Raw genomic sequence first — 19,339 nt, forward strand, 5'->3', positions numbered from 1 at the left:
CGAGTGCTTCGTGAAAGGTCGTTATGATTGAATTTTATTTACGAAAGATGCTCGAGTGTATACACTTTATGTTTTGACTTTTTGTATTTTCATAAAGCTTGTACTGGCTTCGGTTATTACGTAAATAGTTTTTCTTTTACTCGCTCAAATCAATTCCCGAAGACTCGTATAGTTTTATTTCAATCGAAAATTCTAGTACAGTAGTTAATTTTTTAAGGAAATATTTACCGAAGTTTTTGGCATAAGCGTTATAGTACTCTGAGCCCGCATGGATAAATACCACAATTATGCTGTTAAGACATGAAACAGTTGTCTGCTTGGAAGACCTGCTTCGCAATAAAATCTAGAGTTTGAACTCACGTCACAAGTTTGGTAAGATTTGGTTACCAGGTAGGCTGTAAACTTGTACGTTCACATAGAGAATTCAAGAAAAATAAATCTCTCTCTCTCTCTCTCCCTCTCTCTCTCTATCTTCCTATTTTTGAAATATAAAATATTAATATACTAATTACAATATAATGTACCTAATCCCTAACAGACGGCCATCAATATAATCATCAGCATAAAAAGTATTACGCTAATAAAATCAAAAGTGTTATAGAGATTATTATCAAATATTCAATATTTATTATTATAACTACATTTTGTAAAGTTTAATGCAGCTGATTTCCAGCGTAACATATTTTTTAATTAAATCATTGTAAATTATCGAGGGGCTTACCACAAATCCCACACAAGTTGACTGAAAGAACTAAAACATTTGGAGCCAGAAGGCATTAAAAAAAGTTTTGGCTCTACAGCCAAATGAAAAGAAAGAAAACAAATAGTTAGTGTTAACATTTTTTTTAGACAAGTAGAATTTTTTTTGTTTTTTTATTGCTTTGGTAGCTGGACGACCTCACAGCCCACCTGGTGTTAAGTGGTTACTGAAGCCCATAGACATTTACAACGTAAATGCGCCACCCACCTCGAGATATAAGTTCTAAGGTCTCATTATAGTTACAACGGCTACCCCCACCCTTCGAACCGAAACGCATTACTGCTTCACGGCGGAAATAGGCGGGGTGGTGATACCTACCCGTGCGGACTCTCAAGAGGTCCTACCACCAGTATACTTTATAGAGGCATTCAAATAGTATTACTGTTGCAGAACGGCTGCCTCGTTCTTCAAACGGAACACTATATGATTGCTTGGCGGCAGTGGTACCCACTCGTATCGGCTAACGATACGCCCTACAACCAGTAGAAGCCCACAAGAAGAGATGGAGTAGCGTTATAGGCTACACCACACAGCCATGCCACTTTAGCAGTAGCTCGATGAGACCACGACCAAAGGGATTCTCCAATGATACGATGCGATCTGTGGTTCACACAGAAAACAGTGCTGTTTGCGTCACTGTTTTGAAAAATAATAAGCTTCGTCTTCTCTATTCAAATGGAAACTAGCTTACACATTCTCGAATGCTTCCATTGATCAAGCTAGACGAGTCCCGAAATTGGGTTTAATCGAGTCAATTAAACTTTGCGGTCTACGGACGACCGATGCTGGGTAGTACGTAATCACTAGTTTTAGTTATTCTACATATATGAGACTAGCTTTAGCCCGCGACTCCATCCGCGTTGAATAGTTACTTTGGCATAATGCTAAATTTTACCTCCACTTCATTTACGTAGAAAGTGAAAATATTTTTGAATTATAGAATGTTAAGGAACTATTTAAACCCCTATTTTGAAACATTCTTTATTGGTGCTCCATTTGTATTGGTCTTAGAGTGATGTTATATATGTATAGCCTATAGCCTCCCTCAACAAATGCTATCTAACACTGAAAGAATTTTTCAATTCGGACCAGTAGTTCTTGAGATTAGCGCGTTCAAACAAACAAACTCTTCAGCTTTATAGTATTAGTATAGATGTCCGTTCAACTCATTTTGCTGGAAAAAACGTTTTTAGAAAAAAGAAAAATAAAGTATGTTTTCTTAAGATAGTCAGGCAGACGTAATCCCGAGGAGGCCGTAAATAAAAACAAAAGTTTGAGTCATGATGTCGGAGTCTCAGCTGTAATTTTATAGCGGCTGTTCAAACCGGACTTCGTGTATGCTTCGCAGCAAAACTAGGCAAGATTGTGGTATTTCTGCTTCTGAATTCGGTACCTTTGATTTATTTGGGGTTGAACAATAATTCCATGACACTTCGAACATTAGGCTTTTTTGTGCCACCCGTATATGTTGACCATGTGTTCTGTCATCAATATAGCGATTAGAGATTTTTAAAAAAACAAGGTAAAGGACGACGAATTGGTGATAAAAAAGTATCGGTCTTCCTCCATGTATTTATCACGTATGGATACTTAACAGACAGCTATTGTCATTACCTAAGAATCCTGAAAACGTCTCCCTTAAATTAAGTCGTTATTTTAAATACTATTTTCATTTTACACGATTTAAATCATTTCTTGTATACCCTTTTAATCGTTTAATACAAAAGTTATACAAACATGGCATATATAGCAATACTGATATTTAACTGGAACACAACAATAATTCCAATATTATGAAATGACGTCATCAGAATCTAAATCAAGCATCGTACAGTGATAAATGAACTATCTTAGTTATCATCGTTGGAATCGCAATATCACATTATGAATACATACATGCAATAAATAATAGTTTGAAAATAAATTTTAATAAATTTGAATTGAAAATAGTGTAAGAAAAAATGATTTTATTGTAAAAAAAGCGTGGGGTGCATGGTATCAGTAGTTATAAATATTTTATGAACAGAAATGAGTAGAAGGGTTATTTTGATAATATCCTGAAAAGCACCCCATGCTTTTTTACAATATAAATTTTTTTTCTTACACTATTTTTAATTCAAATTTATTAAAATATTATTTTCTATTTTTTAGTTGGATTTTCTATAAAAACGTATTTGGTTAGTTTTTTAAACTATTCTTTATTTTCCATTTTTAGTTGAATTTCAATTTTTTCTAAAAAAAATTCATATATATTTTTTTAATACTGAATTATCATCGGTCCTTAATAAGTATATCAAATTTCGAGTTAATCCAACGTTTTGAAGGGGGTCAAAATCATGTTCAAATATTCCGTTACAAACATACATACGTCTGAAGCTAATAAAAGCGTATTAAAAAGTGTTATCTCATTTTAAATGCTTCTCAGTAACAGTTCCACGAAATGGAAAGCCAAAAACTGTTGGACGAGTTCAATTAAAACTTGGTCGGCCATCCGTCCGGTGTCGGGCACTGCCGAATAATTACCTACTGTTGATATCGTCGCTTTATTGTCTCTGCAATTCCACTCATATTCGTTGGTTTAATAATCAAGGGACTGGCACATTGAAAACAAACATAAATATTTAAATATAAAGTTTTAGTGGCGGTCTGCTCTTGTTGATAACATTATTTAAATTATTTGCGATAATTTAATATTTGAATAACCAACAGCATAAATATTAAGTAGTTTATCAACAAACAAAGAGATATATAATTCTATACTAATATTAATACTAATACTAATATACTAATAATAATATTATATATTATATTATAAATATTATAAAGAGGATAGATTTGTTTGTTTGTTTGTATTGAATAGGCTCCGAAACTACTGAACCGATTTGAAAAATTCTTTCACTGTTTGGAAGCTACACTATTCTTAAGTGACATAGGCTATAATCGTTTTTTTTTTAAATTTGGGATCCTTACTAAAACTCCAATAATGTAACCCAAGGTGTAAAAAAATGACCTAAAATATTCTTTAAATCGCGTGCCCTGCGAAAACTATTGATGATAGAATAAAATCATGTCCTACGACTTTGTATAAGACATTATAATTATTTACAAAAAGAGTCACGACTGCATACATCTAACTATTATAGTTATGCTGCAATAAGTGTTCTGTTTTTTAAAAAAATAGAACAACGTCAAATATCGTCGAAGTTTTTGTTAAAGACACGAGCGAAGCCGGAGCGGGCCGCTTGTCATAAATATAGTTAAAAATATGCTTGAAACGTTATTATTATCTATACTAATATTATAAAGAGGAAAGATTTGTTTGTTTGTTTGTTTCGAATAGGTTCCGAAACTACTGGACCGATTTGAAAAATTCTTTTTCCATTAGAAGCCGACATTGTCCCTGATGAACATAGGCCACTTTTTTTTTTTTTTGTTTCATGTGTGTTTTAATGTTTCCGAACCGAAGCGAGGGCGGGTCGCTAGTTATAATATATAATGGCTGTGTTCGTCCAACGATTTTGTGCGTAACTCTTGAGATTCTTGAGAGATACTCAGGCCGCACTCACTATAATATTTTCAGCATTTCAGAAAGTAGGTAATATTATACGTGTACAAAACGAGAAATGTATTCCCGAGTGCTCACGGCTGGCAAACATTTTGCAAAATTTTGTAATGGATGACACGAACGACGCATACGTTTCAAGCCATTTGCTCGTTCGTCCGCGTCGCCGAGGTTAGCTGATCAACAAAGATAGAGAGAGAGAGAGAGAGAGAGAGAGAGAGAGAACATTTTTTACTACCGACCAGTTTGAAAGGCATCCTACTGCTGCGTTTAGTGCTATCTGTAATGCACTTTGCAATAGGGACATATACATGAATTCATCAAAATAGTAACTTTATCATATAGTACAAAGTGGCAGTAATCAAAGGCAAAGCAGTTTAATCAGGCAGCGTCGCCGGCACCGCGCAGGGCGGCTGCCAACTAACGCAATTACGTCCCCTATAAGGTCACAGAATATATAACTAGGAGTATTAATAGAAATAATCTATAACTTATTCATCCCTAACAAATCAATTTGCGGCACACTTAACATGTATATCCTTCTTAATTCTTTAATCGACCAGTGTAAATACTTATGCTTAGCCTAGCCATAATTTACTATTTTAACCTTTAATTCAATATACTACATATATTCTACGATAATAGTATCTTCGGAGGTCCGCACTGAGGGGTCGACATACAGCTGAGAGGTCCGTAACGTCTGCGTATCGATCACGAAATATTACCTTTAAGATGTTTTGGAGTTCATACAAACTAATTAATTACGAAAAACTCAATTACTCTTTTCCGAGTCGGACAAAGAATCTTAAATAAATTAGTTAGGCTAGCGTAGGCTTTGCATAGATGACGACTAACCGAGTCTACGGAAAACAACAGGAATAAAATCACCACGGTGCAATCCTACCCTAACAACCGAAACAGACTATTGTTTTGCGGCAGGGATAGGCACGATGACTAGGAGATGTATGGAAATGGTAGTGCAAGGTAGAGGGGGAAGTGATCGACCGAAGAAGACATGGATGGAGTGTGTGAATGACGATATAAGAGAGAGAGAGGAGTGAGTGTTGAGATGATGGTTGCTAGAAGAGAATGGAAGAGAAAAATTTGCTATGCCGACCACACCTAGTGGGGTAAGGTGGAGAAAAAGAAGATAGGCACGATGACGGTGTCAACACGGTCATAATGGGCACTATACGAGTATATACCATGTTTAGAGATTATAAGACATTCTAAAATCAGTAATTATTCAAAAAAAGCTATTAATTTTATTACGCAAGAATGAATGCAACATTTCAATTTGCAAATTTTCATATATAATATGACAAACTATCAAATCTATTGTGTCTTATGTAAGTGTACTGATTCTAAGGAACTATGCCGCTGCTCTCTTATGAGACATTCGCAATACTTGTCTACGACAATCAGGCTGTATATTAAACGTTAACCTCAGTGCTCCAATGACTAAATTTAACCTACTTTCCAATGTTTCATGCGACAGTCACAAGCCTGACAATAAGTAGTAACTAATTTTTTTGACCGGGTGAGATATCGCTTCATTAAAACAATAAAAATAAACGTTACAAAACGGAATAACAACTACATTTAACATTTTTAATGAAAAGCTATAACAGAAATATGAATTCATATATCAATACATCCACATCTGTTCTCGTATAAAAAAACGCGAACGCGGTAAAGGGTGCCGATGTAAAAGTTAAGGTTCGCAGATGAAGTAATTTGACGACAAATTGATGAAATTTATCATTGGCGTGGGGTGAAAAAGTGTTCAATTCCTCTGTAATCTCTGTCGTTGGCCAATCCATCAACGTCACCGGCTTTGTTTTCTCCTTACATTCAGCATCTATATTGGCAGAATCTTCCATTGGTCATGGTTATATAATTTCGGATTTTTTGTTCGGTACCTGTGCTGCTAAGAGGAGTTAATTCAATATTTGGCGGAGGCATCGGTTATCGGAAACAATTACGTGACTAATACGTATTTAGAAGACTTTAATGGGGGCTGGTAATGGGGCGTATTAAGAATCTACTAGGATCGAAGTGGATTAAAGGAAGGTTCCCGTGTATTCTAATCAAGTACCAATTTTTCTTATGACTTCTGTTATGAAAGAATTCCTTCATCTAATGTAATACCGATGGTAGCAGGTAAATAGTGGTAGCCCACACGGATAGGTAAGGTACTGCTTGTTTTCACTGCGAAGTAGGCTTGAGTTTAGGTTCACATTCTGGATTGCACCATTCACGTTGTTATCCCTATGGATGACCACTCAACACCAAGCGGACTGTAAGCTCTTGTGCCAATAAATAACATAAATGAAACCTACAAAATGCACAAACCTGCATTTTTTTTATTGCTTAGATGGATGGACGATCTCACAGCCCATCTGGTGTTAAGTGGTTACTGGAGCCCATAGACATCTACAACGTAAATGCGCCACCCACCTCGAGATATATTTTTACATTAAACATGTACTGTACAACAATGTATAAGAATTTTGTACGGTTTGCACATACCTAACTAATATGTGGACACGCCGTGCGTCGTCATTGTGGTGTCAGGTTATTTTATTATATTCTTACAGCAGTGCACTTAGCAACACGCACTCGTTAAGACGCCACATCTGTCCTTTACCAATATAATAAAGGTGCTCAAACAACACACTAACTCTTTGGAACTCAACAAAACTTCCCCTTGGACCCCAACATCTTTTTTGGTCCTTCGAGCTTATTCTCGCATGTTTTTGTGTCTCTTACAACAGTGGCGAATCGGTTCGGCTGGCCTCTCACAAGCGAGAATCCCCAGCTGCATTGAGACAAGGGCGCACACACTGGGTAAGAGTGCATAAACATAGTGAGATTTGGATACGACCAATTTATCAAAATTGGATCTTCGTGTCGTGAACTACGCCTAGCTGTACTTGTCACCGTCAACTACGTGCCAAGTTTGGTGAGCTATCACATTATTTCATAACATCAATATGGACAAACTTGAACTTCAATCAACTTGTTTCGAGAATATCAAGACTTTGTGTACAAACTACCGCAAAGATTCTTCGTCTCGAAAAACTGAAGAGTACCTCAACATACGTTTGTCATCTTTGGAAGAACAGTGGAGAGACTTCGAGGCGAGAAATGCCTTATTACTACTGGAACTGGAAGACAAAACTATACATTATTTCTCTGAAGACGTTTACAACAAAACTAAAGAAATGTATCTAGCAACAAAAACAGACATAAACAACAGACTTAAATACTTGAAACAGCAAAAACATAGTGTGAATTTTGATTTAAGTGACATTTCTGTTGACTACACTCAAGACTGCGAGGACGGAAAATCTGAAAAAATACAACAACTTTTAAATAAACAAGAATGCAATTTTAATGCGATTTATCATGCATTGTCTAAAATTGACATCATTAGAACTAGTGAAAAGTGGGAGCTGGAAGATAATTTTAACATTTTAAAATCGAAGTGGGAGTCCATCGACAAACTGCACTGGGAAATTGACTTTCAGCTGAAGGGGTCTAACGATCACTATTACCGCATGTACTCAGATATCGAAGAAAAATATGATGAATTGAGAAAACAACTTCAATCTAAAATTTGGTCGAATGCACACTATCAGCAGTCGACACCGAGAATGGAATTACCTGATTTTTACGGAAACTACAGTAAGTGGATCTCTTTTAAGGATCTGTTTCTCGAAACCATCCATAACAACCCAACAATTAACAAAGCGCAAAAAATGAAACACCTGAAAACCAAATTGAAGGGGGAAGCAGAAAGTCTGGTACAGCATTTATCCGTCTCTGCTGAAAACTACAACTCCTGCTGGGATATTTTAGTGCAACGGTATGATAATCGCCGCCTACAATTTTCATCGTTTTTCAACACAATGATGAGTCTCCCTGTTATACATCAACCCGACGCTAACAATCTCAAGAAAATGCATGACGTCATTAAGGAATGCATGAACGGCATAGCTAACATCGGGCTGGATACGACAACGTGGGATCCAATGATCGTGCATTTAATGTTGCCGAAATTAGATTCAACAACTTTAAATGATTATATGAACGAAATACGAGATCACAGAGAATTACAAAACTTGCAAGATTTTTTATATTTTTTGGAGTGCAAGTTTATGGCATATGAAACTGCAAAATCAACAAAATCTGTAAAAGATACCACTTCCGAAAAAACATCTCATTGGAAACCGGCTAACAACAAACAACCTGTAAAAAAATTTACATATGACTCTAAGAAAACTTATAACTATCACGCTACTTATGGAAAATGCCCGAATTGTAATGGAAATCATGTTTTAATGCAATGTGCTAAATTTATTAACATGGATACTGCACAGCGAAACCACACTGTTGCGAAATTGAAACTCTGCAAAAATTGTCTCTATAGCCACAATAACGAAGAATGTAAATCAGCGAAAACGTGTAAGGAGTGTAACATGAAACATCATACCATGTTGCACAACGTGAACTGGAAAATTCCAGCGAATGGTAAAAATAACTTTGGACAACAAGCCTCCTCTTCTCAGCAACAAGCTTCGAATCACTTATCATCGGATAAAACTGAAATTTTACTAACTACAACTCTACTGAAAATAAAGGCTTATGATGGCACTTATGTAAAACTTAGGGCCCTCTTGGATCAGGGCTCGCAAGTAAACTTAATAACAGAAAATGCTGCTCAGGTATTACGCCTGCCGAGGAAAAGGTTCGCTGCTACCATCTCGGGGGTTGGTTCAGTATCTGGTGATTGCAGGGGTCAACTAAACTTATCTTGTAAATCAATAAACTCTGAATACGACTTCGAAATACAAGCACTTATAATGAAAAAACTTACAAATAACTTACCGAATGCTACTTTCGAAAAATCGAATTGGCCTCATTTGGAAAACTTAAAGCTGGCTGATCCTGACTTCAACATCTCTCGCCCCATCGACTTACTACTGGGTGCCGATGTTTATTCAGACATTATACTCAATGGAGTTTTAAAAGTAAGCTGTCAATCCCCTGTGGCACAACAGACACATCTAGGATGGATCCTATGTGGGAAAATGAAAACGTTTAATTGCCACGTGACCTTGGTGAACTTTGATGAATTAACAAAGTACTGGGAGAGCGAAGAAATACAAAATTCTGAAGATATTTCCAAGGGCGATCAGTGTGAACTATTTTATTCGGAAACAGTACAACGTGCTCCCGACGGAAAATATATTGTGAAGATGCCACTCCGCCCTGACCTTAAAGAAAAATTAGGTTCATCGAGACCTATCGCTGTCTCACAATTTTTACAACTGGAAAAACGGCTCGCTAAAAATAAAAAACTTTCAACTATGTACAAAGAATTTATCAGAGAATATGCGGACCTGGGCCACATGAAACTGTCGCCTCATATAACATACGCCGACTGTTACTTACCACATCACGGTGTTTTGAAAGAGAGCTCTACAACAACCAAACTGAGAGTAGTCTTTAATGCATCTCAAAAAACATCGAGTGGTCACAGTTTAAACAGCCTTTTGGAAAAGGGCCCCAACCTTCAAAAAGATATTCAGTCGCTTATTTTGAAGTGGAGAACATACAAATTTGCCTTTACTGCGGACATTGAAAAAATGTATCGTTGTGTGTGGATAAATGATGATCAGCAACATCTACAAAAAATTATCTGGCGAGATTCACCAGAACAACCTTTACAAGAATATAAACTTTGTACGGTGACCTACGGTACCAAACCCGCTCCTTGGCTAGCCTTACGTACACTCAAACAACTCGCCATTGATGATGGTCATAAGTACCCTACTGCAGCTGCAGAGGTCCTGGAGAACCACTTCTTCGTAGATGATCTTGTTAGTGGTGAACGGTCATTCGAAACCGCCATGGAGTTACAGCGGTCCCTAATCGATTTACTAAAGGGTGCGGGGATGAATTTACGCAAATGGTCCAGCAACTATCCAACTTTATTAGAAGACTTACCTAAAGAGCAAATTTCAACAACAAACAGCTTCGATTTCAAAATTGATGAAACATCAAAAACGTTGGGACTTACTTGGAACACTAACAGCGACACATTTCACCTAAAATGGCCTGTGAAGCAAAGTACAAAACAACTAACAAAAAGACTATTATTGTCTGAAATTTCTAAGTTTTATGATCCGTTGGGATGGCTGTCTCCGGTGACCATTACTGCAAAATTACTATTTCAAAAAGTCTGGACTCTAAACATGGATTGGGACGATGAAATCCCCCAAAATATTGAGAAAGAATGGCAAAAACTAAAAATAGAATTGCCTTTCATTCGTAACATAACTTTGAAACGATGGATTGGCGAAACAAAACAAGATATAGAATTACTGGGTTTCTGTGATGCAAGCGAGAAAGCTTACGCTTGTGTTATATACAGTCGCGTGACAAGTTCCAACGAAGTTCCAGTAATTACGCTACTTGTATCCCGCACACGGGTGGCTCCTATAGCACAAAAAACCACGCTGCCGAGGCTTGAACTGTGTGGCGCCTTACTGTTGGCTAAACTCATGGAAAAAACTCAGAAGGCTTTATCGGAATACAATCTGAAAATTCAAGCATGGTGTGACTCGCAAGTAGTTCTCGCGTGGCTCCAAGGGGACACTGCTAAAAGAGATGCCTACATATCCAATTGAGTTACAAAAATCAAACGGATTATACCTACCACACAATGGCGTTACATTAAGTCAGAGCATAACCCTGCCGACTGTGCATCGAGAGGCATGCTACCAAGTAAACTAATGACCTTCGATTTATGGTTTCAAGGTCCTACATTTTTGAAGAAAATTGAAACAGATGAGACTGCAAATTACAAAACATACCATACAAACATTAGCTGCAAAGAAAAAGAAAATCAAGAGACTTCGTCAAATCACGAAAAGGATAATTGGATAACAACCTTGTTAAATAAATGCAGTTCATTAACAAAACTTTTCCGAGTTACTGCTTGGATATTACGTTGCATAACAAACATGAGCGCTAAAAGGAAATCTGAGGCCCCGTATCTGACTACTACCGAACTAACTGCAGCAAGAAAAATTATTATCAAACACATACAACAAATACAATTCAATCAAGAATATAAACAACTTTTGAAAAACGAAAATGTGTCGAAAAGGAGCGCAATTATGAAGCTGAACCCCTACTTAGACGAAGATAAGATAATTCGCGTGGGCGGCCGCCTCCAAAACTCAAACTTACCTGCGGAAATGAAAAACCCAATTATCATACCACATAAAGGTCGATTAACGCAACTTTTGATTGAATATTCCCATTTAACTACACTGCATGGAGGAGCTCGGCTAACGCTGACTTACATACGACAGCGATATTGGATCGTCGGAGGCAACAGGGCTGTCAAAACTCAACTACGAAAATGTGTGCGCTGCCACCGTTTCACACAAACCGACAACCATCAACTGATGAGTAATCTTCCGCAACAGAGAGTAACCCCATGCCGACCCTTTACATTTACAGGGGTTGACTACTCTGGTTACATCGAACTGAAAATAAACAAAGGCAGAGGTGTTAAAACTTCTAAGGGATACATTGCAATATTCATATGTATGGCTACCAAAGCCGTACATATTGAACTTGTTTCCGATCTCGGCACTGAAACATTCATAGCAGCTTTTCAACGACTATGCGCAAGGCGTGGTACCCCTAAACATATGTACTCAGATTGTGGAACTAATTTCATCGGCGCGGCAAAAGTGCTAGGTCAGGAATTCAAAAACTTCAAACAAATCATGACACCCGAATTTTTTGATGAATTAGCTAAACTGGAAGTCGAGTGGCATTTTAACGCCCCTGCCTGGCCGAGCGCGGGCGGTTTGTGGGAAGCCGCCGTCAAATCCATGAAACGACATTTACGACGAGTGCTAGGTGACCAGAAACTCACCTACGAGGAGATGTCAACGCTACTAACAAAAATAGAAGCCTGCTTAAACTCGAGGCCCTTGTGTCCTCTTACTGAAGATCCAGAAGAATTTTACAACTGTTTAACACCCGGCCATTTCATCACTGGCGGCGCGATAATGACGTTACCATTATCAGATTACACTGACGTTCACATTGGCGTACGTCGTCGATGGCAACTTGTAGAACAAATGTTACAACAATATTGGAAAAATTGGTCCAACGAGTACCTAACACAACTGCAAACTCGGAGTAAATGGAACAAACCTACGAAAAATATCAACGTCGGCGATATCGTATTGATTAAGGACAACAACTTACCTCCTGGAAAATGGGCTTTAGGGCGGGTGCTCGAAACTCATCCAGGTTCTGACGGATATGTCCGAGTTACGACCATCAAAACTCGAACAGGAGTAACCAAACGTCCCGTAACAAAACTATCACCTTTACCGTTGGGGTCTGAAATCGAAAACCAAGAAGGAGATCCCACAACTAAGGAGGAACAAAGGTCAAATTTTGAAAGCAAAAACAAAAAAGGCAGAGATTAATTATCGAGTCTTTTACTTACGATGCTGACAATGTTTACATTTATATCTGGATCATATGGGTCCGCGTTATTAAGAGCTCAAATTACAAGCTTAGAACGCGAGCGCCTTATCTACTACGACGCAATCGGTAAAATTCAAATGGTACACAATGAATGGACTTTAATTATGTATTACAACATTACAACGTACTGGGAAGGAACTCGTCGCACCGAAAACTATTTTCTTTTTGAAATGCATATACCACTTGTATCAAATGAATATTTTAACTTAAACAGGGCGATACCATTGCCTGTGAAAAACAATGAAAGCTACGCATATATGCGAATTTCATCGAAATATATCGCAGTAAACTTGGAGAAAAATATATATATTTCGCTAAATAAAGATGATCTTAAGAGCTGTCTCCAACAACGTTCAGATAAAATTATATGCAAAACAAATAAACCTATTTTTGACATGCATAGCAACGGAGCTCCATGCGAAGCGAAACTGCTGTCACATTAAAACCTCGAGCCCTGTGACGTCGAGAACGCATCATGCAAGGACGCGTGGCTTGAGTTACATGCATCGAACAAGTGGCTCGTCATATGCTGTGATACGTGTACTTTACGCACCATATGCAACAGTGACGTGTCCTCACACACCATGACGTCATCGGGGATAGTATCGCTGCCACAAGGATGTGTACTTCAGTCTAATGACTTAACGATATATGCGCATAATCGTTATAACAGCCTTGTGAAGTTAGATTATGAAATTGCAAGTACAACGTTGGACAATTCAGTAAACAAAATACTAAATTTAACATACAACTACACTCCGAATCTGTTCCAGTCTACAGCACGTGAAACAAAAATAATCGCTAAAGAGATTGCTAAGCAAAAGGAGCAGGAAAAACATTTTCCGTCGACCATCATATCAGCGCATGACATACATCAGTATATCATTACATACTTATTATTAGTAACAGCTCTGGTTATTGGCCTCGTGTGGGTTGTGAGGAAACATTCCCACTGCTTAAAGAAAAAGAAGAGCCATCCACTTGCACCCACTGAAGATATCGAACTTCAAACATTTCACCTGCGGCACGACCGACGAGATGATGGTGTTCAAGCCCAAGTCGCGCCTCCACCGAAGCCAGCCCGAAGCGTAAACACCAGTGGAACCAACTTTGCCTTTAGTTTTGATTAAGTTACATTTTAAGTAATTTTGTTGTGAAATGTCATTTTATACATATTTTTACTTTTACCTTTACATTTTTAACTTTTATATTTTTTACATTTTTATTTAAGCTTACGAACTATTTCATTTATTGTTAATCGATTGTTTCTTGCTCTTTTGGGTTGCCAAGATGTACGGTTTGCACATACCTAACTAATATGTGGACACGCCGTGCGTCGTCATTGTGGTGTCAGGTTATTTTATTATATTCTTACAGCAGTGCACTTAGCAACACGCACTCGTTAAGACGCCACATCTGTCCTTTACCAATATAATAAAGGTGCTCAAACAACACACTAACTCTTTGGAACTCAACAAAACTTCCCCTTGGACCCCAACAATTTATAAAAGGTCACTCTGTGAATACATAAAGCACTTCCAAAGGTTATACCCATATACGTACGTACTTCTTAGTTCGTTTATTGGGCTTCTGGGCGGGTTTAAATCTGTTCTCGCTATTTCTCAAAGATAACATAAGGTTGTCTTTATAGCGCCATAAAGTAGTTATTGCTTAAAGCGATAACGGGCGATTTATAACACTTTGGTCCACACTGGTTGGCTCCGATGGAGGGTTGAGCACTCATGACATACACTTTTCTCTACCACATTAATAATGTTCAATCTTTCTTATCGTAAGCGTTAACGGCGGTTCCGAAATGGAATCAATTTAGAAAATCTCTAAAGAAATTTTTATTATTTTTTCAACATTATTTGTTAACTTTTTAATGTAGTAAAAATTATAACAATTTTACAACGGTAAACCTCGCGAAGTAACAATTACTTGTACTGTTTGTTACATAAATACGATTTTAAGTAAAATATGGATATGTATAGTATAATACCTATGCATTCGACTATAAAGTTAAAGCTGCTTATTCGCGTAGTATATGTTCCATAAATATGCCGTGAATACAGAAACCGTGAATATGGAAAATCGCGTTTACAAAGGATATTCGGGTAGTGGGTACCTACCATTTTATCAATGTGTATGTACCGATTAGATCCGCGAGCAAAGAAATCTTTAGTCACGAACATAGGAGGAATTGGCTTGCATTTTTTAACCCCTGAATAGTGAAAACGCAAATGAAGGAAGCGCGAATAAGTTGCTTGTACTGTACCAATTTTTTGTTTTGTTGTATAGTGATGAGACAATTATATTATGTGGACGTATTTTTGTAATACCTCTTCTATAATTTAATAATGTAATAAATGAATTAAAACAAATTTAAAATTTTTAATTATATTTTGAGTTCAATTAAAACTTAATTAATGTAATATATCATGCATTTTTAATCCACTCTGCAAAATTTGTAATATCTTTGTTATTTTTGATACATCATTGTTATATGATTTATTATGCTATTTAATATGCTTATGCGTAAAACTAAATTTGAATATTACTTGCAATTTTTCAGGAGTATTAACAAATAATTCTTATTTTGAATGGTCCTTTAGTAAATCTAACTAAATTTTAGGACTATTGGATCTAAATACATTTTGCTAATTTTGCTTCATTCTAACCCAACCGTGTTTTTGCATATCCACATCTTATAATTGTGCAAGTTATCGCTATCCGAAGTGGATCGCTTCTGTGTTCAATTGCCTACATTTCAATTAAGCTGTGTCTGTTATGCGAAAACATAAACAAACAATTATAATTTTGAGCATTCGTTCCGTGAGTTAAGTCCGGCCGTAAAGTTAAATTTTATTGCGGTGTAGCCTCGTAAATATAACCGTTGTGAAAAATATGAGATCTCATAGTGGCGGTAAAAGTAACTTTATTTGAAAAAGGTCGAATTCCAATTAAATGTACATGTATGTTTTGAATATGGAACCGCCGCGTTTGTGTGTTATAATATAAGTATAATGTAAGTAAATATGACATTTACTTACGTTTAGGCTGTGGTATTTTGTATTTATCCACGCACGCACAAAATACGCACTAACATAATAATATTTATTAGTAAATAGCCACCCGCCCTCGCTTCGCTTCCGAAACATGAAATTTTATTATTGATTATTTACGACATCACATTAGAAACCTCAAAAATAACAGTATTGCTCCACTATTTAATGGATGTTATTATATAATACATATAAACCTTCCTCTTCAATCACTCTATCTATTAAAAAAAACCGCATCAAAATCCGTTGCGTAGTTTTAAAGATTTAAGCATACATAGGGACAGAGAATGCGACTTTGTTGTATACTATGTAGTGGTGAACATGTACATAAAATTTTGTAGGCGTACATGTTGTTCCTACAATACACTTGACAATTAAACATTTTAGAAAATAAGTTTTAACCCAAGCATTTTTTTGTGTAAGCAGGTTGTTATGTTGATAATTTAATTGTTAAGCAACATTTACAGAATCATAAAACATTATCAACATTATGATTTATACGTAATTTGTCACAACGGAAGAAAATACCTACAATCCAGGACACATTTTAGGCATTCGAGTACGAAAAGAAATACTACGAGTAACAAAAAAAAAATTTTTTTTAATTATGTGGTTTTATGACATGAATAGTAGTGAACATTGTCAGTCGAGGTTAGTGAATTCTTAGTTATTTAATAGACTTCCTTGCTTCCTTCCTTTATTATTTTTCGTTTATTAACTTCCTCTCCACAGTAATAAAAAAATCACGAATTAATCTTAACATCGGAATAACATATACTGCCGTCCAAAAATTTGGAAATTGGAAGGAAAAGTTTGGAAGCCAAGTAAAATCAAATGAAAGGCAAAAATGCCGTAAAATTATTTTTATTTTGATTTATATTAAACTTGACCATGTCGTATGATAATCCTATTATTTCTGTGTATAGGTCTTAAAATGTTTTATTAGTTATATGAAACAGATGTATGTACTTCCAAACTTATCGATGGTAGTGTAAAAAATACACCCAATACTCCAGATTTACTGGTGGTAGGACCTTTTGTGAGTCCGCACGGGTAGGTACCACCGCCCCGCCTATTTCTGTCGTGAAGCAGTAATGCGTTTCGGTTTGAAGGGTGGGGCAGCCGTTGTAACTATACTGAGACCTTAGAACTTATATCTCAAGGTGTGTGGCGCATTTACGTTGTAGATATCTATGGGTTCCAATAACCTCTTAACACCAGGTGGGCTGTGAGCTCGTCCACACATCTAGGCAATAAAAAATAAAAAAAATTGCCTAATGTGCTTATTAAACAAAAAGCGTCATTATTGTCCACTAATCTTATAAAATATTGTTCGTAAATGTGGGTTCGATCTGACTAAGAAATCAATTATGAGGACCCGGGATTAATTTAAACGTTCCGTTCACAGTATTATTTATAATGTGCTCAATAGACGATTAAAAATACTTTTACGGTTTATTCTCGCGTTTATAATTCCGATGTTTTCGATTCTTTGCAATTTTTGTTGGCAAGAACCACTAAAGTGCTATTCGTCGACTTTTGAATATTGTACACACTATCATCTAATTTCTGTGAAGATTATTTCTTGACTTATAAAAAAACTTTTCTAAAAAGATCTAAGTACCTAGCGTATGTTCTCAAACGACTTTCACAATGAAACTTGAATTTATGTAACAAAAAACATAATAATATTCTATATTGTCTATTGTTACGAATTCGACACACTTCCAAGAAATATTTAGATAGCTATAGACTTATTCAAATCTAATTAATGCTTCCAAAAGTTTTGATAGAAATATGTATCTCAAAATATCAACCATATTTCGAGGGGCGTTCATAAATATTTATTTGGAAGACACAACTTAATTATAAAATATTGAACGTCTCCAACACAGCTGAGAGAGCAGCAGTAATAATAGTATTTCACAGCTTGCGCTTCCCTAAGCACACATTCGACCTCATGTGTAGATGAGTATAGGGGCCAACGATATATCTGGTTTAGAAGCCCCAAGTAGGTACCAGTTACATACAGAAAAAAACTTAAGCTGAGGATAGCCCTATTCTTTACTATAACTTAAATATCCTTACATATGACATTAGTGTGATATAACTTCACTAAAAAGGAATTGGAGTAGGCACTTACCGTTTTAGTAATCGGAGAGATAAGTACTCATTATTTTTGAGGCAACTGAACAATTCCTATCAACGATGCGCTTTGAATTTTTGATGAGGATATTGAACAGCTATACCTGTGATCGTGGCTGGGTCTAATTAATTACAGTAAGGTACGCTCTCTCGCAGAATCAGAAATGAGGAAGATTTCCCATAGGAATAATTTCTTTGTCTATTTGGGTTTTGCCCTTTACATTCGCCTATGTAGGTACTCGCAATATGTCGCTATATTCACGATACTAATGCCTCCCTGCAATATTTTAAACACTAGAGCTTCCATTAAGAAATTATATTCAAAATTACAATCGGAATCTACATAATTAGTCTTTATAGCAACCCTAACGCCTGCCGCGTCGGCAGCCGCGTCTAATCGCGCGCCGCGACCAATGAGGGACTCTCGTTGTCGGCTCCCGGCGCGATTCAAAGAGTAGCGACCGAGGGGCTTTCCTTTTGGCAAGCCGCGCGTGCGCCTTTACTGGCGCCGACAGTTCACCCGCAACCACCGAAGCATACACACGAGAATACGTCCGCACCTCGCTCGCTACCATTCCTTTTCGAACTTGTTTGTGGGACCCTCTGGAGTATTCATACCCAGTGCTCCAGCTGGACAACACAAAATCTTGCCATAAATACAGAGACAAAGGAAAAAAAGTATTTTTCTATTGCAAATAACATTTTTTACTTTTAGTGTGTGTTAGTTTAATACATAAATATAAAACAATTTAATGTAGAAAAAGCTTATTCGAAGTGGTCTCCATTGGCTGCAATACAGTTCTTTAAACGTTGAGGCCAGTTATCAATAGAAGCACGCACTCTTTCCATCGGAAAAATTTTCACTGCCAATCGTACGGATTGTTTTAGGGACTCCAAATTATCATGGCGTTTAGAGCAAGCTGTACTCTCTAAAACTGACCATAAATCATAATCCAGCGGATTAAGATCGGGACTAGACGACGGCCAGTCTTCAGCTCTGATGAAGTCCGAAACGTTCGTTTCCAACCAAGACTGCGTAGACCGAGCTTTATGACCTGGCGCCGAGTCTTGCTGGAAGGACCATTCTTGATTATTGAACATGGTGTTGTTAAGGGGCTTCACTACCTTCTCAAGAATGGTATCTTGATACACTTGTGCCGATGTTTTGATATCTTTTTCACAAAGTATGGCTCAGTCACTCCTTCATAGCTAATTCCC

General features: G+C 36.8%; 2 protein-coding genes across 2 annotated transcripts; both read left to right on the forward strand.

Moving 5' to 3' along the window:
• The first annotated feature begins 7,318 nt into the window (after positions 1-7,318).
• LOC119628752 (uncharacterized) lies at positions 7,319-11,020 on the forward strand. The gene has a single exon (XM_038012195.1). The coding sequence runs from the start codon at positions 7,319-7,321 to the stop codon at positions 11,018-11,020; it is 3,702 nt and encodes a 1,233-aa protein (XP_037868123.1).
• Positions 11,021-11,356: 336 nt separating this feature from the next.
• LOC105841303 (uncharacterized) lies at positions 11,357-12,850 on the forward strand. Its single transcript, XM_038012197.1, has one exon. It carries the CDS (start codon positions 11,357-11,359, stop codon positions 12,848-12,850), a length of 1,494 nt encoding a protein of 497 aa, XP_037868125.1.
• The last annotated feature ends 6,489 nt before the right edge of the window (positions 12,851-19,339 follow it).

This window comes from Bombyx mori, chromosome 7, assembly GCF_030269925.1.
Source record: "Bombyx mori chromosome 7, ASM3026992v2".
Taxonomy (NCBI): Eukaryota; Metazoa; Arthropoda; class Insecta; order Lepidoptera; family Bombycidae; genus Bombyx; species Bombyx mori.

Coding starts and splice junctions, on each gene's coding strand:
- LOC119628752 (XM_038012195.1), top strand. CDS start 7,319: ATGGACAAACTTGAACTTCAATCAACTTGTTTCGAGAATATCAAGACT.
- LOC105841303 (XM_038012197.1), top strand. CDS start 11,357: ATGAGCGCTAAAAGGAAATCTGAGGCCCCGTATCTGACTACTACCGAA.